The sequence below is a fragment of the Somniosus microcephalus genome, unplaced genomic scaffold, assembly GCF_052327205.1.
Source record: "Somniosus microcephalus isolate GS21.2 unplaced genomic scaffold, FLI_Smic_1.0 unresolved_chr9, whole genome shotgun sequence".
Taxonomy (NCBI): domain Eukaryota; kingdom Metazoa; phylum Chordata; class Chondrichthyes; order Squaliformes; family Somniosidae; genus Somniosus; species Somniosus microcephalus.
Genome location: NW_028225187.1, coordinates 21,287,643 through 21,312,642, shown reverse-complemented (window position 1 = coordinate 21,312,642; position 25,000 = coordinate 21,287,643). Strand labels below are relative to the sequence as shown.

The window sequence follows — 25,000 nt, the reverse complement described above, 5'->3', positions numbered from 1 at the left end:
GGGTGCAGAGGAGATTCACCAGGATGTTACCTGGGCTGGAGCGCTTCAGCTATGAAGAGAGACTGGACAGGCTGGGGTTGTTTTCCTTGGAGCAGAGAAGGCTGAGGGGGGGACCTGATTGAGGTGTACAAAATTATGAGGGGCATAGATAGGGTAGATAGAAAGGATCTTTTCCCCTTAGTAGAAGGGTCAATAACCAGGGGGCATAGTTTCAAGGTAAGGGGCAGGAGGTTTAGAGGGGATTTGAGGAAAAACTTTTTCACCCAGAGGGTGGTTGGAATCTGGAACTCACTGCCTGACTGATACCTGGGATGGCAGGAATGACGTATGAGGAGAGATTGGGTCGATTGGGCTTATATTCGCTGGAGTTTAGAAGAATGAGAGGGGATCTCATTGAAACTTATAAAATTCTAACAGGACTAGACAGACTCGATGCAGGAAGGATGTTCCTGATGGCCGGGGAGTCCAGAACCAGGGGTCACAGTCTAAGGATAAGGGGTAAGCCATTTAGGACAGAGATGAGGAGGAGTTTCTTCACCCAGAGAGTGGTGAACCTGTGGAATTCTCTACCACAGAAGGCAGTTGAGGCCAATTCATTAAATATATTCAAGAAGGAGTTGGATATATTTCTTAAGGCTAAAGGGATCAAGGGAAATGGGGAGAAGGCAGGGACAGGGTACTGAATTTGGATGATCAGCCAGGATCTCATTAAATGGCGGAGCAGGCTCGAGGGGCCGAATGGCCTACTCCTGCTCCTATCTTCTATGTTTCTATGAAAGGGTGGTAGAGGCAGGAACCCTCACAACATTCAAGAAGCATTTAGATGAGCACTTGAAACGCCATAGCCTACAAGGCTATGGACCAAGTGCTGGAAAATTGGGATTAGAATAGACAGGGTTTGATGGCTGGCGCGGACACGAAGGGCCGAAAGGCCTCTTTCTGTGCTGTTTAAATCTATGACTCTAAGGTAAATGGTACAATTCTAAAGCGGGTACAGGAACAGAGAGATCTGTGGGTGCTTGTGCACAAATCTTTCAAGGTGGCAGGACAGGTTAACAAAGCAATTGATAAAGCGAAGAACATAAGACACGGGAGCAGGAGTCGGTCATTCGGCCCCTCGAGCCTGCTCCGCCATTCGATAAGATCGTGGCTGATCTGATCTTGGCCTCAACTCCACTTCCCTGCCCGCTCCCCGTAACCCTCGACTCCCTTATCGTTCAAAGATCTGTCTATCTCCACCTTAAATATATTCAATGACCCAGCCTCCACAGCTCTCTGGGGAAGAGAATTCCACAGATTCACAACCCTCTGAGAGAAGAAATTCCTCCTCATTTCCGATTTAAAATGGTGCCCCCTTATTCTGAAACTATGCCCCCTAGTTCTAGCTTCCCCCACGAGGGGAAACATCCTCTCTGCATCTACCCTGTCGAGCCCCTTCAGAATCTTATATGTTTCAATAAGATCCCCTCTCATTCTTCTAAGCTCCAATGAGTATCGGCCCAACCTGCTCAACCTTTCCTCATACGTCAACCCCTTCATCTCTGGAATCAACCTCGTGAACCTTCTCTGAACTGCCTCCAATGCAAGTATATCCCTCCTTAAATAAGGAGACCAAAACTGTACGCAGTACTCCAGGTGTGGTCTCACCAACGCCCTGTACAGTTGTAGCAGGACTTCCCTACTTTTATACTCCAAGCCCCTTTGCAATACAGGCCAACATTCCAATTGCCTTCCTAATTACTTGCTGTACCTGCATGCCAACTTTTTGTGATTCATGTACCACGACCCCCAGGTCACTCTGTACCTCAGCATTTTGTAATCTTTCCCCATTTAAGTAATGGCCCAGAACTTCTTCTATGCCACCGGGCAGCACGGTTTGCGTGGGTTTCCTCCGGGTGCTCCGGTTTCCTCCCACATTCCAAAGATGTGCGGGTTAGGTTGATTGGCTATGATAAATTGACCCTTAGTGTTAGGGGGATTAAATGGGAATATGTGTTGGTGTAGGGGTTACGGGGATCGGGTGGGATATGTGTCGGTGCAGGCTCGATGGGCCGAAATGGCCTCTATCTGCACTGTGGGGTTTCTGTGATTCTGTGAACTTGGTGTCGGGGGCTTGCCGCGCGTGCAAGCCCCCGACGTGCACTCACCCGGCGCGCTGGCATCTGAAGCCCGGGCCTGCTTGCATTTCCTGTCACTGGCCCGGTTCAGATGTCGGCGCGCTGTGCTCACCTGATCCAGCAGCGTAGTTAGTGCGATGTGCCGGCTGGGATCAGGTGAGCACTGTGCAGCCAATCAGGGGAGGGGAAGGTTCATTCATGAGTTTGAGAGTAATAGCTGTCAAACTCATGAAAACTACGGGGGCCCAAAACACTATTTAAACTTTAAATAAAAATTTAAAAAACATCCCAATCATTAAATTAAGTATAAATAAGTTTTAAAAAATAATTTAAACAATTTTGTTTTTGAAAAAAAATTTTTTTTTAATAAAAAGGGTCGAAAACTAAACTTACCTTATTGTAGATTCTTTAAAATAATAAACCTGTGGAAATTTTTTTTCTAAATTACACTAAAACACCACTTACCTGTAAAAATAAATACTTCCGTGTGCTTTTTACAAGCGTAAAGACCGGAGGCCTTTACACATGCGCAAATCCCCCAAAACAGAGGAAATCCAAGACGCACGCGCTGCCCCCTACAGCGCACGCGCTAGCCTCTTCAACTCTTGGGTTAGAGGAGAGGAAATGCCGGTTTTCCGGCCGGACGCGCGAGTACCCCTTCCGTACTCACGCGTTTGGGGAGGAATTACTGCCCCAATAATTGGCTTTTCTATTTTTGCTACCAAAGTGGATAACCTCGCATTTTCCCCCACATTAAACTGCATCTGCCAGATGTTTGCCCACTCACTTAGCCGATCTATTTCCCTTTGGAGATTCTTTGCGTCCTCTACACAATTTGCTTTCCCACCTATCTTTGTATCATATGGGGTCCAGGGCTTTATAAAGAGGCACAGGGCAGGATTTTCATCGGGCCGTGGAGGCGGGATTGGAGGCGTGTGGAGGATTTAAAATCCCGCAATCGGGGGTCCCGAACCCATCCCGCCTCCATGCCAGTTTCAAAGGAGGCGGGTACCCGTCCCGCGCTGGGACCCGCCTCCCCGAGGCGGGTAGGGGATTAGTGCCAATGAACTGCCTGTTAACAGGTAGTGAACAGGCAGTTTTTAGCCTAATCCCTATTTTTAATGTTGAAGTGTGGGATTCCCGACGGCTCCAAACCACGCCAAGTTAGCGAGGCGGGCCGTCGGGGTGAAAGGCTTGGAGGGTTCGAGATGTCCGGTGTTCAGGTGAGTGATGGGTGCATGAGTGCAGAGGCAAGTGTTTAAAGAAGTTTTACTTACCTTTACAGCCTTCCTTCCCTCAGGTCTCGGGAATCCCTCATCTCACCGGCACAGAAAGCAGAATGGCTGCCAGCTGTCAAAAATTGCAGCATTCAGCTTTCTGTTCCGGGGAGATCTCTAAATCATCCTGAGAGGAAGGAATTAACTTAGAATACAGATTGTCAGTGTTTGACAGCTGCAAACAGCTGTGAAAAACGCTGATATTTCATCTGTCACAAGGTCTTGACAGATGAAATATCAGTCTGTGACATCACCTGTTGCCGGGTGGCCCTTAATTGGCCTGCTGGGCGGGCTCGACAAGGTCAATCAAGGGAAAATGATGTGGGTTGGCCACAACTCGATGGAGACGGGACTACAACCCCGAAAGTTGTAGTCCCGCCACCTACCCGCCTCCTTAATGAAAATCCAGCCCATAGAGTACAAAAGCAAGCTTATATAGAACACTAATTCGGACCCAGCGAGAGTATTGTGTCCAATTCAGGGTACTATAGCAAGGACGGAAAGGCTTTGGAGAGGGTGTAGAGGAGATTTACTGGAATGGTTCCAGGGATGAGGGCTTACAGTTACGTGGATGGATTGGAAGAAGCTGGGTTTGTTCTCCTTGGAGCAGAGAAGGTTAAGAGGGTTGACATGGCCCTGGACCGTGTCCGTTCTATTTCCTGCACTTCTACACTCACCCCTGCCCCTCCCTCCCGGAACCACGATAGGGTTCCCCTTGTCCTCACCTTTCACCCCACCAGCCTCCACATTCAACGGATCATCCTCCGCCATTTCCGCCACCTCCAGCGTGATCCCACCACCAAACACATCTTCGCCCTCGCCTCCCCTTTCAGCATTCCTCCGCGACACCCTGGTCCACTCCACCATCACCGCCAACACCCCTTCCCCCGGCACCTTCCCGTGCAAGCGCAGGAGATGCAACACATGCCCTTATACCTCCTCCCTTCCCACTGTCCGGGGCCCCAAACACCCCTTCCAGGTGAAACAGCGATTTACTTGTACTTCTCGCAATCTAGTATACTGTATTCGCTGCTCACGATGCGGTCTCCTCTACATTGGGGAGACCAGACGCAGATTGGGTGACCACTTTGCGGAACACCTCCGTTCAGTCCGTAAGGGTGACCCCGAGCTTCCGGTCGCCTGTCACTTTAATTCACCGCCCCAATCCCACTCGGACCTCGCCGTCCTCGGCCTCTTGCATTGTTCCACGGAAGCTCAACGTAAACTCGAGGAACAGCACCTCATCTTCCGATTAGGCACTTTACAGCCTTCCGGACTCAATATCGAGTTCAACAATTTCAGATCATAACCTCGGCCCCTATCATATATATATTTTTTATCCACACTTTTTATCTGTGTCTTCTTTTCTTCACCCCCACATGGCAGCTGTCTTTCACTCTGCCAGCACAATTTACACTCCATCTAGAGCCATCCTTTGTCTCTTAACCTGTCCCATTACCATCTCCGCTCACCTTGAATATCTCTTAATGCCCCAGAAATTCAGGTCTCCACGGGCGAGTACGCACGGGGTACACACGCGTAGGCCCAACGAAAGTGCACTGCGCATGCGCGGGAAACCGGAACTTCCGTTCCCTTAAAGGAAGGGGTTCAGAGATCGAACGCGTGCGCCGGAGAGGCAGCGCGTGCGCATCAAACTTACGTTTCTTTTTTGCAGGTTTGTCCGGGAGGGTAAGTCTCCAGGAGTTACACATGTAAAGAGCAGTCACAGGGCCTGCTTTTAACAAGGTAAGTGGTGAATTAATTAAAATTAAAACATTTTTTCCACAGGTTTATTATTTTTAAATACTTTAAAGAAAGGTAAGTTCATTTTTAGCCCCGTCAGAAAATGTAATTAATTTTTTTAATTATTGTTTAAAATAGTTATTTTATGTAATTTAGTTATTTTAAAAAGGTGATTTTTAAAAATTTATTTGAAGTTTTAGTGATGTTTTGGGGCTTATAGTATTTATAGGTTTGACAGCCCTTCCTGTCAAACTTATGAATGAAGCATTCCCTGCTCCGATTGGCTCTCCATGGCCCACGTGATCCCAGGGGATGCTTCGAACTAACTGCGCCCCTGGGATACACAAGCACTGCGCTCCGGCAGTTGGAGGAGGCCCAGGATCGGAATCCCACGTGGGCCCACAGCTCAACGGCCGGCGCGCCAGGTAAGTGCACGTCGGGGGCTTGCACCCGCGGGAAGGCCCACGACCCGAATTTCTGGGCCAATGTCTCTTAAGCTCTCCTGCCTTCCATCCTATCACAGACCTTCCCTTTTGGTCTTTCATCCCCTCCTGCCTTACCCAGCCCCTACACTTGCTTAAAAATCTGTTCCATTTCCTGCTTTTTTTTCCAGTTCTGATGAAAGGTCATCGACCTGAAACGTTAACTCTGTTTCTCTCTCTTCACAGATGCTGCCTGACCTGCTGAGCATCTCCAGCATTGTCTGTTGTTATTTCGCATTTCCAGCATCTGCAGTATTTTCTTTTTGTATCAAGGTTAAGAGGAGACTTGATCGAGGTGTGTAAAACCATGAAGAGTTTAAGATAGGGTAAATAAAGAGAAGCTGTTTCCAAGTGGCTGAAGGGTCGATAACCAGAGGGCACAGATTTAAGGTGGATTGGCAAAAGAACCAGAGGCCACATGAGGAAAAACTTTTCTCCCAGCGAGTGGTTAGGATTGGGAATGCACGGCCGGATAGGGTGGGGGAGGCAGATTCAACGGTAGCCTTCAAAAGGGAATTGGATAAGTACTTGATGGAGAAAAAATTGCAGGGCTACGGGGAAAGAGCGGGACTAACTGGGTTGCTCTACGGAAGAGCCGGCGTAGAAACGATGGGCCGAATGGCCTCCTTCAGTGCTGTACCAGCCTATGATTCTATGAAATAAAAATCACAAGCCCTGCTCTACTCAGTGCCCCATCAGAGAGAGGAGCCCCCTCACCTCCTCCGTCTGTGACTGGAGTTAGACCCCAGGTCCCAGAGGGTCAGGGGTCCCACACTAAGTTGCCCGCCTTACCTCTCACCCAGATAATCCCCAATGGCGGTTTTGTTGAGACCCTCGCCCTTGTACAGGAACTGAGCGATGTCCTCGGCGGTGTTCTTCAGCAGCTCGTTCTCCACCAGGAACTGAATACCCTGCGTATCAAACACAGCGAGAGTGAGAATTAGATACAGCAAGAGAAAGAGAGAATCAGATAGTGAGAGAGAGAGAGAGAATCAGATACAGCGGGAGGGAGAGAGAGAGAGAATCAGGTACAGCGAGGAACCAAGTAGAGATCAGGCCATCTTAAACTGGGTATTATGTAATGAGAAAGGATCAATTAGCAATCTTGCTGTGCGAGGCCCCTTGGGGAGGAGCGATCATAATATGATAGAATTCTTCATTAAGATGGAGAGTGAAATAGTTGACTCAGAGACTAGGTTCCTGAATTTAAATAAAGGAAACTACGATGGTATGAGGTGCGAGTTGGCTAGGATGGATTGAGGAGCGTTACTTAAAGGGTTGACGGTGGATAGGCAATGGCAAACATTTAAAGATCACATGGATGAACTACAGAATTTGTTAATCCCTGTTTGGCATAAAAATAAAACAAAAAAGGTGACTCAACCGTGGCTAACAAGGGAAATTAGGGATAGCATAAGATCCAAGGAGAGGACATTTAAATTGGCCAGAAAAAGCAGCAAACCTGATGATTATGAGCAGTTTAGGATTCAGCAAAGGAGGACAAAGGGATTAATTAACAGGGGGGAAATAGAATACGAGTGTAAGCTTGCAGGGAACATAAAAACTGACTGTAAAAGCTTCTATAGATACAGCGAGAGAGAGAGAATCAGATACAGCGAGAGAGGGAGAATCAGATACAGCGAGAGAGAATCAGATACAGCGAGAGAGAGAGAATCAGATACAGCGAGAGAGAATCAGATACAGCGAGAGAGAATTACATACAGCGAGAATCAGATACAGCGAGAGAGAGAGAATCAGATACAGCGAGAGAGAGAGAGCGCGTGAGAGGGAGACAAATCAGTTTGCGGATGTTTCAAAACTTGGCAACATAGTAAATAGTGCGCGGAGTACGGTAGCATAGTATGCTAGTACAGGAAACTTTGTGATATCCGGCACCGACGGGACCGAGCTGTTGCCGATCTATCAAAACTGCCGGACATACAAAGTTAATGTTGAAGCATACAGAGGTTTTCATCTCCGTATCTGACAACAAACACTGTTGCTTAGCAACAGCTTCTAAACAGTCGGCTGCAGCTGCAAGCATCTCTAGCTGAAGCTGTTGCTATAGCTACAGACCTTGCAGTGCCTGTCTGGGGAAAAAAAGCAACGAGAACTAAAAAAAAACTTATAGAAAACGGCTCCTGATTTTTGCCGTTAGACCGAGTATTCCGGACATATAGCCTCCGGATAAACCAAAGTTTCCTGTACTCTGGATTACTAGACTAGTAATTCAGAGGCCTGGACTAATGATCCGGTGACATGAGTTCAAATCCCACCACGGCAGCTGGAGGATTTAAATTCAGTTAATTAAATAAATCTGGAGTTTAAAAAATTGCTAGTGTCAGTAAAGGTGACCATGAAACTACCGGATTGTCGTAAAAACCCATCAGGTGCACTAATGTCCTTTAGGGGAGGAAATCTACCGCCCTTGCCCGGTCTGGCCGCTAAGCGACTCTGGACCCACAGCAATGCGGTTGACTCTTAACTGCCGTCTGAAATGGCGGGTCACCACCACCTTCTCGATGGGCAATTAGGGACGGCCAACAAATGCCGGCCTTTGCCGGCGACACCCACATCCCGTAAAAAGCAGTGCGCAGGATCGGTGCAGAACTTCAGGAGCACGTAGACAGACTGGTGAAATGGGCAGACAGGTGGCAGGTACAATTTAATGCTGCTAAGTGGGAGGTGACGTGCTTTGGAAGAAACATCCTGGAGGGGCAGTATAATCTAAAAGGTGCTATTTTAAGTGGGGTGCTAGAGCAGAGGGACCTGGGGGTGCATATTCACAAGTCCTTGAAGGTGGTCGGGTAAGTTGAGAGGCGGTTAAGAAAGCGTATGGAATACTCGGCTTTGTAAACGGGGGCACTGAATACAAGGACAAGGAGGTCATGCTAAACCTTTACAAATCACTGGTTGGGCCTCCGCTGGAGTATTGTGTCCAATTCTGGGCACCACACTTTAAGAAGGATGTCAAGGCCATGGAAAGGGTACATGGGAGGTTTGCCAGGATGATACCGGGGATGAGGCACTTCAGTGATGAGGAGAGACTGGAGAAGCTGGGATTGTTCTCCTTAGAGCAGAGAAGGTTAAGGGGGAGATTGACCAGAATGGTGCCAGGGGTGAGGGACTTCAGTGATGTGGAGAGACTGGAGAAGCTGGGGTTGTTCTCCTTAGAGCAGAGAAGGTTAAGGGGAGGTGGACCAGAATGGTGCCAGGGGTGAGGGACTTCAGTGATGTGGAGAGACTGGAGAAGCTGGGATTGTTCTCCTTAGAGCAGTGAAGGTTAAGGGGCGATTGACCAGAATGGTACCAGGGATGAGGGACTTCAGTGATGTGGAGAGACTGGAAAAGCTGGGATTGTTCTCCTTAGAGCAGTGAAGGTTAAGGGGCGATTGACCAGAATGGTACCAGGGATGAGGGACTTCAGTGATGTGGAGAGACTGGAAGCCTGTGGCCAGTGGGGTACCACAGGGATCGGTGCTGGGTCCCTTGCTGTTTGTGGTCTACATTAATGACTTGGATATGAATGTAAAGGGTATGATGAGTAAGTTCGCGGATGATACAAAAATTGGTAGGGTGGTAAATAGCGAGGAGGGTAGCCTCAGTCTGCAGGACGATATAGATGGGTTGGTCAGATGGGCGGAACAGTGGCAAATGGAATTTAACCCGGAAAAGTGCGAGGTGATGCACTTTGGGGGGACTAACAAGGCAAGGGAATACACAATGAATGGAAAGACCCTAGGCAAGACGGAGGGTCAGAGGGATCTGGGTGTGCAAGTACACAGATCCCTGAAGGCGGCGGAACAGGTGGATAAGGTGGTAAAAAAGGCATATGGGATACTTGCCTTCATTAGCCGAGGCATTGAATATAAGAGCAAGGAGGTTATGATGGAGCTGTATAAAACACTGGTTAGGCCACAGCTGGAATACTGTGTGCAGTTCTGGTCGCCACACTACAGGAAGGATGTGATCGCGTTAGAGAGGGTGCAGAGGAGGTTCACCAGGATGTTACCAGGGCTGGAGCGCTTCAGCTATGAAGAGAGACTGGGCAGGTTGGGTTTGTTTTCCTTCGAGCAGAGGAGGCTGAGGGGGGACATGATTGAGGTGTACAAAATTATGAGGGGCATAGATAGGATGGATGCTGAGGAGCTTTTTCCCTTAGTAGAGGGGTCAATAACTAGGGGCCATAGATTCAAGGTAAAGGGCGGGAGGTTTAGTGGGGATTTGAGAAAGAACTTTTTCACCCAGAGGGTAGTTGGAGTCTGGAACTCACTGCCTGAAAGGGTTGTGGAGGCAGAAACCCTCACAACATTTAAGAAGCATTTGGATGAGCACTTGAAATGCCATAGCATACAAGGCTACGGGCCAAATGCTGGAATATGGGATTAGATTAGACAGGGCTTGATGACCGGCGCGGACACGATGGGCCGAAGGGCCTCTATCCGTGCTGTATTACTCTATGACTCTATGCTGGGATTGTTCTCCTTAGAGCAGAGAAGGTTAAGGGGAGATTGACCAGAATGGTACCAGGGATGAGGGACTTCAGTGATGTGGAGAGACTGGAGAAGCTGGGGTTGTTCTCCTTAGACAGTAGACAGAAGGCTGGAAACTATAGACCGGTTAGCCTAACATCTGTGGTAGGTAAAATTTTGGAGTCCATTATTAAGGAGACAGTAACAGGACATTTGCATAATCATAATTTAATAGGACAAAGTCAGCATGGTTTTATGAAGGGGAAGTCATGTTTGACAAATTTGCTGGAGTTCTTTGAGGAAGTAACATATAGGGTGGATAAAGGGGAACCAGTGGACGTAGTGTATTTAGACTTCCAAAAGGCATTTGACAAGGTGCCACACAAAAGATTATTGCTTAAGATAAAAAATCACGGGATTGGGGGTAATATTCTGGCATGGATAGAGGATTGGCTATCTAACAGAAGGCAGAGAGTTGTGATAAATGGTTCATTCTCAGACTGGCAATCAGTAACTAGTGGTGTTCCGCAGGGGTCAGTGCTGGGTCCCCAACTCTTTACAATCTATATTAACGATTTGGAGGAGGGGACCGAGTGTAACATATCAAAGTTTGCAGATGATACTAAGATGGGAGGGAAAGTAGTGAGTGAGGAGGACATAAAAACCCTGCAAGGGGACATAGACAGGCTAAGTAAGTGGGCAGAGATTTGGCAGATGGAATACAATACTGGAAAGTGTGAGGTTATGCACTTTGGCAGGAAAAATCGTAGAGCAAGTTATTATCTTAATGGCAAGAAACTGGAAAGTACTGAAGTACAAAGGGATCTGGGGGTCCTGGTGCACAAAACTCAAAAGGTTAGTATGCAGGTGCAGCAAGTGATTAAGAAGGCCAATGGAATGTTGGCTTTCATTGCTAGGGGGATAGAATATAAAAATAGGGAGGTATTGCTTCAGTTGTACAAGGTATTGGCGAGACCACACCTGGAATACTGCATACAGTTTTGGTGTCCATACTTAAGAAAAGACATACTTGCTCTCGAGTCAGTACTAAGAAGGTTCACTCGGTTAATCCCGGGGATGAGGGGATGGACATATGAGGAGAGGTTGAGTAGATTGGGACTCTACTCATTGGAGTTCAGAAGAATGAGAGGCGAACTTATTGAAACATAAAAGATTGTGAAGGGGTTGGATCGGGTGGATGCGGGGAGGATGTTCCCGATGATGGGTGAAACTAGAACTAGGGGGCATAGTCTTAGAATAAGGGGCTGCTCTTTCAAAACTGAGATGAGGAGGAACTACTTCACTCAGAGGGTGGTAGGTCTATGGAATATGCTGCCCCAAAAAGCTGTAGAAGCTACATCATTACATAAATTTAAAACAGAAATAGACAGTTTCCTAGAAGTAAAGGGAATTAAGGGTTACGGGGAGCGGGCAGGAAATTGGACATGAGTCTAGGTTCGGATCGGACATGGCCCTGTGGGTAGCGGAGCGGGCCCAGGGGCCGTGTAGCCTGGTCCTGCTCCTATTTCGTGTGTCTAATTCTGTTAGATTCAGGAGATGGTTCTGTGATAGTAGATTGGCGGTTAGGATCAGATCAGCCATGATCTTATTGAATGGCGGAGCAGGCTCGAGGGGCCGATTGGCCTACTCCTGCTCCTATTTCTTATGTTCTTATAGAGCAACATGCAGACAGGGAGAGACAGAATCAGATAGGGGCAAGGGCCACGGTGAGGTCGCTTACCAGACACCAAGCTCTGTGTTGTGCTCTAACGTTAGCTGCTGGCCAGGGGTTGGGGGCTGGTGTGTCTTGGAGCTGGAACCGGGGAGAGGGGGGAATCTACACCATTTCTGGTCCCCACATTACAGGAAGGACGTGATCGCACTGGAGAGGATGCAGAGATTTACCAGGATGCGGCCAGGTCTGGGGAATTTTAGCAATGAGGAAAGATTGGAGAGGCTGGGGTTGTTTTCTTTGGAACAGAGGAGGCTGAGGGGAGATTTAATTGAGGTGTATAAAATGATGAGGTGCCTAGAGAGTGGACAGGAAGGACCTAGATGTAGGGAACTAGATGTAATATCTCCAAGTTTGCAGGCCACAAAAAGCTGGGTGGGCTTGTGTGCTGTGAGGAGGATGCAGAGAAACTCCAGTACGATTTGGACAGGTTGGGTGATTATACTGCATCTGCCCAATGTGGATAAATGCGAGGTTATCCACTTTGGTGGCAAAAACAGGAAGGCAGATTATTATCTGAACGGCAATAGATTGGGAGAAGGGGAAGTGCAACGAGACCTGGGTGTCCTTGTGCACCAGTCGCTGAAGATAAGCATGCAGGTGCAGCAGGCGGTTAAGAAGGCAAATGGTATGTTGGCCTTCGTAGCGAGAGGGTTTGAGTACAGGAACAAGGATGTCTTGCTGCAGTTATACAGGGCCTTGGTGAGACCACACCTTGAGTATTGTGTGCAGTTTTGGTCGCCTTATCTGAGGGAGGATGTTCTTGCCATGGAGGGAGTGCAGCGAAGATTCACCAGACTGATACCTGGGATGGCAGGAATGACGTATGAAGAGTGATTGGGTCAATTAGGCTTATATTCATTGGAGTTTAGAAGAATGAGAGGAAATCTCATTAAAACTTATAAAATTCTAACAGGACTACAGAGACTAGATGCAGGAAGGCTGTTCCCAATGGCGGGGAGTCCAGAACCAGGGGTCACAGTCTAAAGATAAGGGGTAAGCCATTTAGGACTGAGATGAGGAGGAATTTCTTCACCCAGAGAGTGGTGAACCTGTGGAATTCTCTACCACAGAAGGCAGTGGAGGCCAATTCATTAAATATATTCAAGAAGGAGTTAGATATATTTCTTAAGGGTAAAGGGATCAAGGGATATGGGGAGAAGGCAGGGACAGGGTACCGAGTTTGGATGATCAGCCATGATCGCATTGAATGGCGGAGCAGGCTCGAGGGGCCGAATGGCCGACTCCTGCTCCTATCTTCTATGTTTCTATGTTTCTATGACCTATTTCCCTTTGCAGAGAGGTCAATAACCAGGGGGCATAGATTTAAAGTAATTGGGAGAAGGATTAGAGGGGAGTTGAGGAGAACGTTCTTCACCCAGAGGGCGGTGAGGGTCTGGAACTCACTGCCTGAAAGGGTGGTCGAGGCAGAAACCCTCATCACATTTAAAAAGTACTTGGATGTGCGCTTGAAGTGCTGTAACCCACAGGGCTACGGACCGAGAGCTGGAGAGTGGGATTAGGGTGGATAGCTCTGTCGGCCGGCATGGACACGATGGGCCGAATGGCCTCCTTCTGTGCTGTAAACTTCTCCGATTCCGTGATTTCTCCACCTACCTTCTTTGGGTCCATGTTGAACTTTTTACGTCCCATTGCGACTTGCTTGTTCCTCTGCAAGGTTTTACTGGGGGGCAGAACAGAAGACAGGTGCGAGCGGTCATTATTTACTGAACCAAGGGGGGGGGGGGGTCTGACAAAACCTCGCCGCCACTGTTAACAGTCTCCGAGCCCAGCTACCGAGAGACCCACACAGGTAGTTTGATTGGCCGCGCTCCCCACCCCCTCCATATCTCTGTGACCTCCTCCAGCCCTACAATTCTCATCCTCCTGTTCAAATCCCTCCATGGCCCCTCGCCCCCTCCCTATCTCTGTAACCTCCTCCAGCCCCTACAATTCTCATCCTCCTGTTCAAATCCCTCCATGGCCCTCGCCCCCTCCCTATCTCTGTAACCTCCTCCAGCCCCTACAATTCTCATCCTCCTGTTCAAATCCCTCCATGGCCCTCGCCCCCTCCCTATCTCTGTAACCTCCTCCAGCCTCTACAATTCTCATCCTCCTGTTCAAATCCCTCCATGGCCCCTCGCCCCCCTCCCTATCTCTGTAACCACCTCCAGCCCCTAGAATTCTCATCCTCCTGTTCAAATCCCTCCATGGCCCCTCGCCCCCTCCCTATCTCTGTAACCTCCTCCAGCCCCTACAATTCTCATCCTCCTGTTCAAATCCCTCCATGGCCCCTCGCCCCCTCCATATCTCTGTAACCTCCTCCAGCCCCTACAATTCTCATCCTCCTGTTCAAATCCCTCCATGGCCCCTCGCCCCCTCCCTATCTCTGTAACCTCCTCCAGCCCTACAATTCTCATCCTCCTGTTCAAATCCCTCCATGGCCCCTCGCCCCCCTCCCTATCTCTGTAACCACCTCCAGCCCCTAGAATTCTCATCCTCCTGTTCAAATCCCTCCATGGCCCCTCGCCCCCTCCCTATCTCTGTAACCTCCTCCAGCCCTACAATTCTCATCCTCCTGTTCAAATCCCTCCATGGCCCCTCGCCCCCTCCCTATCTCTGTAATCTCCTCCAGCCCCTACAATTCTCATCCTCCTGTTCAAATCCCTCCATGGCCCCTCGCCCCCTCCCTATCTCTGTAACCTCCTCCAGCCCTACAATTCTCATCCTCCTGTTCAAATCCCTCCATGGCCCTCGCCCCCTCCCTATCTCTGTAACCTCCTCCAGCCCTACAATTCTCATCCTCCTGTTCAAATCCCTCCATGGCCCCTCGCCCCCTCCCTATCTCTGTAACCTCCTCCAGCCCCTACAATTCTCATCCTCCTGTTCAAATCCCTCCATGGCCCCTCGCCCCCTCCCTATCTCTGTAACGTCCTCCAGCCCCTACAATTCTCATCCTCCTGTTCAAATCCCTCCATGGCCCCTCGCCCCCTCCCTATCTCTGTAACCTCCTCCAGCCCCTACAATTCTCATCCTCCTGTTCAAATCCCTCCATGGCCCCTCGCCCCCTCCCTATCTCTGTAACCTCCTCCAGCCCTACAATTCTCATCCTCCTGTTCAAATCCCTCCATGGCCCCTCGCCCCCTCCCTATCTCTGCGACCTCCCCCAGCCCTACAATTCTCATCCTCCTGTTCAAATCCCTCCATGGCCCCTCGCCCCCTCCCTATCTCTGCGACCTCCCCCAGCCCCTACAATTCTCATCCTCCTGTTCAAATCTCTCCATGGCCCTCACCCCCTCCCTATCTCTGTAACCTCCTCCAGCCCCTACAACCCTCCGAGATCTCTGCCCTCCTCCAATTCTGGCCTCTTGAGCCTCCCCGATTTCCATCGCTCCACCATTGGCGGCCGTGCCTTCAGCTGCCTGGGGCCCTGAGCTCTGGAATTCCCTCCCTAAACCTCTCCGCCTCTCTCTCCTCCTTTAAGACGCTCCTTAAAACCAACCTCTTTGACCAAGCTTTTGGTCACCTGCCCGAATATCTCCTTATGTGGCTCGGTGTCAAAATGTGTTTGATAATCGCTCCTGTGAAGCGCCTTGGGCCGTTTTACTATGTTAAAGGTGCTATATAAATGCAAGGTGTCTTAGTTCCTTTAAATGTATGTTGTTGGTGTGCTGTGGTCCACCTGAATGGCCTGGACTAGTCACTGGGGCCCTGGTTCCCTGGGCTGCCCTCCCGTGCCAGATTCGAGATGGCCCAGCGGGTGATATTTGACTGCAGGGGCATCGCAGTGGACTCCCATCCCGTCCTCGTCTGACACAGACGCTCGCGGAGGCCCCGGCGAGAGTCACGGGGGCAGTGGACAGGATCGGCCACCCCGGCTGATGGATCCCACCCCTTCCCTGGCGCCGGGAGGGGTGCTGAGGCCAACTCGCTGCTTCCCCTTCACACCTTCCGTTTCAAGTGATTGCGGGAGTGCCTGGCCCGCCTGTTAATGACAGCAGGCACGTCGAGATCTGGAATCAGTCACCACAAGGTCACGCCAATGGAAAGGCCGGTCCTCAATTCACCGAATTCATACAATTCCTCCTCGCTCACTTTCTCTCTCTCCCTGTCTCTTTCTCTCTCTCCCTCCCCCTCCCTCCCTCTCGCCTGTCCCAATATCTCAAGTACCTTGGGGTGACATTTTGTGGTACAAAGTCCCGCATGGGAGACTGGTCAAGAAGGTAAGGGTCCATGGGATCCAGGGCAATTTGGCACATTGGATCCAAAATTGGCTTAAGTGGCAGGAGGCAGAGGATGATGGTCGAAGGTTGTTTTTGTGACTGGAAGCCTGTGTCCAGTGGTGTACCACAGGGATCGGTGCCGGGTCCTTTGCTGTTTGTAGTGTACATTGATGATTCAGATATGAATGTAGGAGGTATGATCAGTAAGTTCGCAGATGACAGGAACATTGGTGGAGTGGTAAATAGCGAGAGGTGCCTCAGGCTACAGGACGATATAGACGGGTTGGTCAGATGGGCAGAACAGTGGCAAATGGAATTTAACCCTGAAAAGTGTGAGGTGATGCATTTTGGGAGGACCATCAAGGCAAGGGAATACACAATGAATGGTAGGACCCTAGGAAGGACAGAGGATGAGAGGGACCTTGGTGTGCAGGTACATAGATCCCTGAAGGCAGCAGGACAGGTAGATAAGATGGTTAAAAAGACATATGGGATACTTGCCTTCATTAGCCGAGGCATAGAATATAAGAGCTGGGAGGTTATGATGGAGCTGTACAAAACGCTAGTTAGGCCACAGCTGGAATACTGTGTGCAGTTCTGGTCGCCACACTATAGGAAGGATGTGATTGCATTGGAGAAGGTGCAGAGGAGATTCACCAGGATGTTACCTGGGCTGGAGCGCTTCAGCTATGAAGAGAGACTGGACAGGCTGGGGTTGTTTTCCTTAGAGCAGAGAAGGCTGAGGGGGGACCTGATTGAGGTGTACAAAATTATAAGGGGGCATAGATAGGGTAGATAGAAAGGAACTTTTCCCCTTAGTAGAGGGGTCAATAACCAGGGGCATAGTTTCAAGGTAAGGGGCAGGAGGTTTAGAGGGGATTTGAGGAAAAACTTTTTCACCCAGAGGGTGGTTGGAATCTGGAACTCACTGCCTGAAAGGGTGGTAGAGGCAGGAACCCTCACAACATTCAAGAAGCATTTAGATGAGCACTTGAAATGCCGTAGCATACAAGGCTACGGACCAAGTGCTGGAAAATGGGATTAGAATAGACAGGGCTTGATGGCCAGCGCGGACACGATGGGCCGAAGGGCCTCTCTCTGTGCTGTATAATTCTATGACTCCATATCAATGATTTAGACTTGAATATAGGGGGTACGATTAAGAAGTTTGCAGATGATTCTAAAATCGGCTGTGTGGTTGATACTGAAGAAGGAAGCTGTAGACTGCAGGAAGATGTCAATGGACTGATCAGGTGGGCAAAACAGTGGAAATGGAATTCAATCCGGAGAAGTGTGAGGTAATGCATTTGGGGAGGGCTAACAAGGAATACACGTCAAATGGTAGGACACTGAGTAGTGTAGAGGAACAAAGGGACCTTGGAGTGCATGTCCACAGATCCCTGAAGGTAGCAGGCCAGGTAGATAAGGTGGTTAAGAAGGCATACGGAATGCTTGCCTTTATTAGCCGTGGCATAGAATACAAGAGCAGGGAGGTTATGCTTCAACTGTATAAAACACTAGTTAGGCCTCAGCTGGAGTACTGGGTGCAGTTCTGGTCACCACATTACAGGAAGGATGTGATTGCACTAGAGAGGGTGCAGAGGAGATTTACAAGGATGTTGCCTGGGCTGCGGAATTTTAGCTATGGAGGAAAGATCGGATAGGCTGGGGTTGTTTTCTTTGGAACAGAGGTGGCTGAGGGGAGATTTAATTGAGGTGTATAAAATGATGAGGGGCTTAGATAGAGTGGATAGGAAGGACCTATTTCCCTTAGCAGAGGGGTCAATAACCAGAGAACATAGATTGGTAAAATGATTAGTGGGGATTTGAGGAGAATGTTTTTCACCCAGAGGGTTGTGGGGGTCTGGAACTCACTGCCTGAAAGGGTGGTCGAGGCAGGAACCCTAACCACATTTAAAAAGTACTTGGATGTACACTTGGGATGCTCTAACCTGCAGGGCTACGGACCAAGAGCTGGGAAGTGGGATTAGGCCGGAAAGCTCTGTGTTGGCCGGCGCGGACACGATGGGCCGAAATGGCCTCCTTCCGTGCTGTAACTTTCTATGATTCTATTACGAGCCTGTGAAACACCGTGGGTTGTTTTACTATGTTAAAGGCACTAGATAAATGCACGTTGTTGTAGCTGTTTATACAGAGGCCAGCTGTCCCGGTCGGGACACACCCCACTTGCCGGAGTCCAGGGAACTCTGGCGCAGGCTGGAAGATCCAAGGTTTAGAAGAATGAGAGGGGATCTCATTGAAACGTTTAAAATGCTGACAGGGCTAGACAGACTGGATGCAGGGAGGATGTTCCCGATGGCGGGGGAGTCCAGAACCAGGGGTCACAGTCTAAAGATAAGGGGTAAGCCATTTAGGACAGAGATTTTTGATAAGGTCCCGCATAAGAGATTAGCGTGTAAAGTTAAGGCACATGGGATTGGGGGCAAGGTATTGACTTGGATAGAGAACTGGTTGGCAGACAGCAAGCAAAGAGTTGGAATAAACGGGTCTTTTTCCGAGTGGCAGGCAGTGACTAGTGGGGTACCGCAGGGATTGGTCCTTGGACCCCAGCTATTCACAATATACATTAATGATCCAGACAAGGGAACTAGATGTAATATCTCCAAATTTGCAGATGACACAAAGCTGGGTGGGCGTGTGTGCTGTGAGGAGGATGCCGAGAAACTCCAGTATGATTTGGACAGGTTGGGTGATTGGGCAGATGCATGGCAGATGCAATATAATGTGGATAAATGTGAGGTTATCCACTTTGGTGGCAAAAACAGGAAGGCAGATTATTATCTGAATGGCAATAGATTGGGAGAAGGGGAAGTGCAACGAGACCTGGGTGTCCTTGTGCACCAGTCACTGAAGGTAAGCATGCAGGTGCAGCAGGCGGTTAAGAAGGCAAATGGTATGTTGGCCTTCGTAGCGAGGGGGTTTGAGTACAGGAACAAGGATGCCTTGCTGTAGTTGTACAGGGCCTTGGTGAGACCACACCTTGAGTATTGTGTGCAGTTTTGGTCGCCTTATCTAAGGATGTTCTTGCCATGGAGGGAGTTCAGCGAAGATTCACCAGACTGATACCTGGGATGGCAGGAATGACGTATGAGGAGAGATTGGGACGATTGGGCTTATACTCGCTGGAGTTTAGAAGAATGAGAGGGGATCTCATTGAAACTTATAAAATTCTAACAGGACTAGACAGACTAGATGCTGGAAGGATGTTCTCGATGGCAGGGGAATCCAGAACCAGGGGTCACAGTCTAAGGATAAGGTGTAAGCCATTTAGGACAGAGATGAGGAGGAATTTCTTCACCCAGAGAGTGGTGAACCTGTGGAATTCTCTACCACAGAGGGCGGTGGAGGCCAATTCATTAAATATATTCAGCAAGGAGTTAGATATATTTCTTAAAGCTAAAGGGATCAAGGGGTATGGGGAGAAGGCAGGGGCAGGGTACTGAATTTGGATGATCAGCCATGATCTCATTAAATGGCGGAGCAGGCTCGAGGGGCCGAATGGCCTGCTCCTGCTCCTATCTTCAATGTTTCTTTAATCAGAGGGTGGTGAACCTGTGGAATTCTCTACCACAGAAGGCTGTGGAGGCCAAGTCACTGAATATATTTAAGGAGATAGATAGCTTTCTAGACACAAAAGGCATCAAGGGGTATGGGGAGAGAGCGGGAATATGGTATTGAGATAGAGGATCAGCCATGATCATATTGAATGGCGGAGCAGGCTCGAAGGGCCGAATGGCCAACTCCTGCTCCTGTTTTTCTATGTTTCTAATGATGACTGGGGTCTAGCCGGGAAGAAAGTGGCTAAATCCTGGCTAGGACCATACCTGCCCGCTCCGGACCGTGGCCTCCACGGTTAGGTGGAGCCCAGCAGGAAGAAATCCAGCCCCGTCAACCCAGCGAGAGCTCCGCACATCCACGTCCCTCGACTGAGCCAGGCTGATCATTTTGCCATTGGAAACCATATGGGATCCTTGGCTTAATAGAGGCATAGAGCACAAAAAGCAAGGTGGTTTATGCTAAACCCTTTATAAAACACTGGTTTGGCCTGAGCTGGAGTATTGTGTCCAATTCTGGGCACCGCACTTTAGGAAGGATGACAAGGCCTTAGAGAGGGTGAAGAGATTTATTAGAATGGTACCAGGGATGAGGGACTTCAGTGATGTGGAGAGACTGGAGAAGCTGGGGTTGTTCTCCTTAGAGCAGAGAAGGTTAAGGGGGAGATTGACCAGAATGGTACCAGGGATGAGGGACTTCAGTGATGTGGAGAGACTGGAGAAGCTGGGATTGTTCTCCTTAGAGCAATGAAGGTTGAGAGGAGACTTAATGGAGGTGTTCAAAATCATGAGGGGTGTAGACAGAGTAGACAGGGAGAAACTGTTCCCATTGGCGGAAGGGTCGAGAACCAGAGGACACAGATTTAAGGTGATTGGCAGAAGAACCAAAGGCGACATGGGTCTAGAACGGGCCGATACTCTCTGGAGTTTAGAAGAATGAGAGGTGATCTCATTGAAACGTACAAGATTCTGAGGGGGATTGACAGGGTAGATGCTGAGAGGCTGTTTCCCCCCTGGCTGGAGAGTCTAGAACCAGGGGTCACAGTCTCAGGATAAGGGGTCGGCCATTTCGGACTGAGATGAGGAGGAATTTCTTCACTCAGAGGGTGGTGAATCTTTGGAATTCTCTGCCCCAGAGGGCTGTGAATGCTGAGTCTTTGAGGATATTCAAGGCTGAGATCGATAGATTCTAGGCGAATCAAGGGATATGGAGATCGTGCGGGAAAGTGGAGTTGAGGTCTATGATCAGCCATGATCTTATTGAATGGCGGAGCAGGCTCGACGGCCCGAATGGCCTCCTTCTGTGCTGTAACCATGTTCTTATGCCACTCACCATAATTCTGCGTTATCTGGTTACAGACTGACGTAATAAAACTCACTACGCACTTGGTTTTAGCATAAAGCAAGGCTTTAATCAACTTGTTTCAGAACATGGAAGTCTAGTTGTACTTCACTAGTTCCTAGTCTTACAAAATGTCCCTGTAGAGCTGGGGCCAACGCCCCGAGTATTTATACTCCTTGGACGGCGCCACCAGCTGGCCGTCCAGTGTTATTTCATAGGTAGTTTCTCGATGATGAGATTTATGACAGCCCCTTCTGCCACTGGACACAATTTCTCCCTAAAATGTGTTAACTTTCATCCGCCAGGTGTCTGCCCACTCCACCAGCCTGTCTGTGTCCTCTTGAAGTCTATCACTCTCCTCCTCACTGTTCACTATACTTCCAAGTTTTTGTGTCGTCTGCAAATTTTGAAATTGTGCCCTGCACACCCAAGTCGTTAGGTAATATCAAGAAAAGCAGTGGTCCCAGTCCGTGACCCCTGGGGAACACCATTGTATATCTTCCTCCAGTCCGAAAAACAACCGTTCACCACTGCTCTGTGTTTCCAGTCACTCAGCCAATTCCATATCCACATGGAGGAGCAATTGTTACGCAGTGATTTGCTGTGATCTGGAATGCGCTGCCCTCGCTCTCCCTCCGTCTCCCGCCCTCCCCCTCGCTCTCCCTCCGTCTCCCGCCCTCCCCTCGCTCTCCCTCCGTCTCCCGCCCTCCCCTCGCTCTCCCTCCGTCTCCCCGCCCTCCCCTCGCTCTCCCTCCGTCTCCCGCCCTCCCCTCGCTCTCCATCCGTCTCCCGCCCTCCCCTCGCTCTCCATCCGTCTCCCCGCCCTCCCCTCCCTCTCCCTCCGTCTCCCGCCCCTCCCCTCCCTCTCCCGCCCTCCCCTCCCTCTCCCTCCGTCTCCCGCCCCTCCCCTCCCTCTCCCTCCGTCTCCCGCCCTCCCCTCCCTCTCCCGCCCTCCCCTCCCTCCGTCTCCCGCCCTCCCTCTCCCTCCGTCTCCCGCCCTCCCCTCCCTCCGTCTCCCGCCCTCCCCCTCCCTCCGTCTCCCCGCCCTCCCCCTCCCTCCGTCTCCCGCCCTCCCCCCGTCTCCCGCCCTCCCCCTCCGTCTCCCGCCCTCCCCCTCCGTCTCCCGCCCTCCCCCTCCGTCTCCCGCCCTCCCCCTCCCTCTCTCCCCCTCCCTCCGTCTCCCGCCCCTCCCCCTCCCTCTCCCGCCCTCCCCCTCCCGCTCCCTCCGTCTCCCGCCCTCTCCCCGCCCTCCCTCTCCCTCTCCCGCCCTCCCTCTCCCTCTCCCGCCCTCCCTCTCCCGCCCTCCCTCTCCCTCTCCCGCCCTCCCCTCGCCCTCCCGCCCTCCCCCTCGCCCTCCCACCCTCCCCTCGCTCTCCCGCCCTCCCCCGCCCCTCCCGCCCTCCCCCCGCCCACCCTCCCCTCGCTCTCACCACCCTCCCCTCGCTCTCCCACCCTCCCCTCGCTCTCCCACCCTCCCCTCGCTCTCCATCGCTCTCCCACCCTCCCCTCGCTCTCCCTCCCTCCCCTCGCTCTCCATCGCTCTCCCACCCTCCCCTCGCTCTCCCTCCATCTCCCACCCTCCCCTCGCTCTCCCTCCATCTCCCACCCTCCCCTCGCTCTCCCTCCATCTCCCACCCTCCCCTCGCTCTCCCTCCATCTCCCACCCTCCCCTCGCTCTCCCTCCATCTCCCACCCTCCCCTCGCTCTCCCTCCATCTCCCACCCTCCCCTCGCTCTCCATCCATCTCCCACCCTCCCCTCGCTCTCCCTCCATCTCCCACCCTCCCCTCGCTCTCCCTCCATCTCCCACCCTCCCCTCGCTCTCCATCCATCTCCCACCCTCCCCTCGCTCTCCCTCCATCTCCCACCCTCCCCTCGCTCTCCATCCATCTCCCACCCTCCCCTCGCTCTCCCTCCATCTCCCACCCTCCCCTCGCTCTCCATCTCCCACCCTCGCTCTCACTCTCCATCTCCCACCCTCCCCTCGCTCTCCATCCATCTCCCACCCTCCCCTCGCTCTCCATCCATCTCCCACCCTCCCCTCGCTCTCCATCCATCTCCCACCCTCCCCTCGCTCGCCATCCATCTCCCACCCTCCCCTCGCTCTCCCACCCTCCCCTCGCTCTCCATCCATCTCCCACCCTCCCCTCGCTCTCCATCTCCCACCCTCCCCTCGCTCTCCATCGCCCACCCACCCTCCCCTCCCTCTCCCTCCATCCCCCACCCTCCCTCTCCCTCCATCTCCCACCCTCCCCTCGCTCTCCCTCCATCTCCCACCCTCCCCTCACTCCATCCCCCACCCTCCCCTCACTCCATCCCCCACCCTCCCCTCCATCTCCCACCCTCCCTCCTCCTCCATTCCCACCCTCCCCTCCCCTCCTCCATCTCCCACCCTCCCCTCCATCCTCCATCTCCCACCCTCCCCTCGCTCTCCATCCATCTCCCACCCTCCCCTCGCTCTCCATCCATCTCCCACCCTCCCCTCGCTCTCCATCCATCTCCCACCCTCCCCTCGCTCTCCATCTCCCACCCTCCCCATCTCCCACCCTCCCCTCGCTCTCCATCGCCCACCCACCCCTCCCCTCCCTCTCCATCCATCCCCCACCCTCCCCTCGCTCTCCATCTCCCACCCTCCCCATCTCCCACCCTCCCCTCGCTCTCCATCGCCCACCCACCCTCCCCTCCCTCTCCATCCATCCCCCACCCTCCCTCTCCCTCCATCCCCCACCCTCCCCTCCATCTCCCACCCTCCCCTCCCTCCTCCATCTCCCACCCTCCCCCTCCCTCCTCCATCTCCCACCCTCCCCTCCATCCTCCATCTCCCCACCCTCCCCTCCATCCCCCACCCTCCCCTCCATCCTCCATCTCCCACCCTCCCCTCCATCGCCCACCACCCCCTCTCGCTCTCCATCGCGCCCCCCCGCCCCCCGCCACTACCCACCTTCCTTCATTGATCTCCAGTCCTTCCACCTCGAACATGGCCTCCTTGAGCTCATCCCGCAGCCGCTGGATCTCCACGATCAGCTCGATCTTCCGCCGTCGGATGTTCTCCAGTTCCATCCTTTCATCTGGCGTCAGGTCCGGAGGGACTGCGGAGGATGAGGAAATCAACAAACAATCTTAAATAACGGGCATGGCGGAGAGACGGAATATACAGTCGGCCTTTATATCTGGAGGACGAGAGTACAAGCGGGTCGAAGGTATGCTGCAGCTATACAAAGCCCTGGTTAGACCACACTTGGAGCACTGTGCACAGTCCTGGTCTCCATATACCTTAGTTAGACCACACTTGGAGCACGGTGCACAGTTCTGGGCACCACACCATAGGAAGGATCTATTGGCCTTGGAGGGAGTGCAGCGTAGGTTTACCAGAATGATACCCGGACTCCAAGGGGTTAAGTTACGAGGTAAGATTAGACAAACTAGGGTTGTATTCCCTAGAATTGAAAAGGTTAAGGGGCGATCTGATCGAAGTTTTCAAGATATTAAGGGGAACAGATAGCGTAGAGAGAGAAACTATTTCCGCTGGTTGGGGATTCTAGGAGTAGGGGACATAGTCTAGAAATTAGAGCCAGACCTTTCAGGCGTGAAATTAGGAAATACTTCTACACACAAAAGGGTGGTAGAAGTTTGGAACATAGAAACATAGACATAGAAGTAGGCCATTCGGCCCCTCGAGCCTGCTCCGCCATTTAATGAGATCATGGCTGATTATCCAAATTCAGTACCCGATCCCTGCTTTCTCCCCATACCCCCTTGATCCCTTTAGCCTTAAGAAATATATCCAACTCCTTCTTGAATATATTTAATGAATTGGCCTCTACTGTCTTCTGTGGTAGAGAATTCCACAGGTTCACCACTCTCTGGGTGAAGAAATTCCTCCTCATCTCTGTCCTAAATGGCTTACCCCTTATCCTTAGACTGTGACCCCTGGTTCTGGACTCCCCCGCCATCGGGAACATCCTTCCTGCATCCAGTCTGTCTAGTCCTGTTAGAATTTTATAAGTTTCAATGAGATCTCCTCTCATTCTTCTAAAC

General features: G+C 51.2%; 1 protein-coding gene across 1 annotated transcript in view; it reads right to left on the bottom strand.

The window, feature by feature from the left end:
• The window catches only part of LOC147084901 (cytohesin-2), a 552,369-nt gene that overhangs the window by 438,820 nt on the left and 88,549 nt on the right, over nt 1-25,000 (bottom strand). The window contains exons 2-4 of the mRNA XM_085979610.1: nt 23,904-24,051; nt 13,441-13,507; nt 6,412-6,530 (exon numbers count right to left, since the gene is read on the bottom strand). Coding sequence (XP_085835736.1) covers nt 6,412-6,530; nt 13,441-13,507; nt 23,904-24,051 — 334 coding nt within the window. The remainder of the gene's footprint in view (nt 1-6,411; nt 6,531-13,440; nt 13,508-23,903; nt 24,052-25,000) is intronic.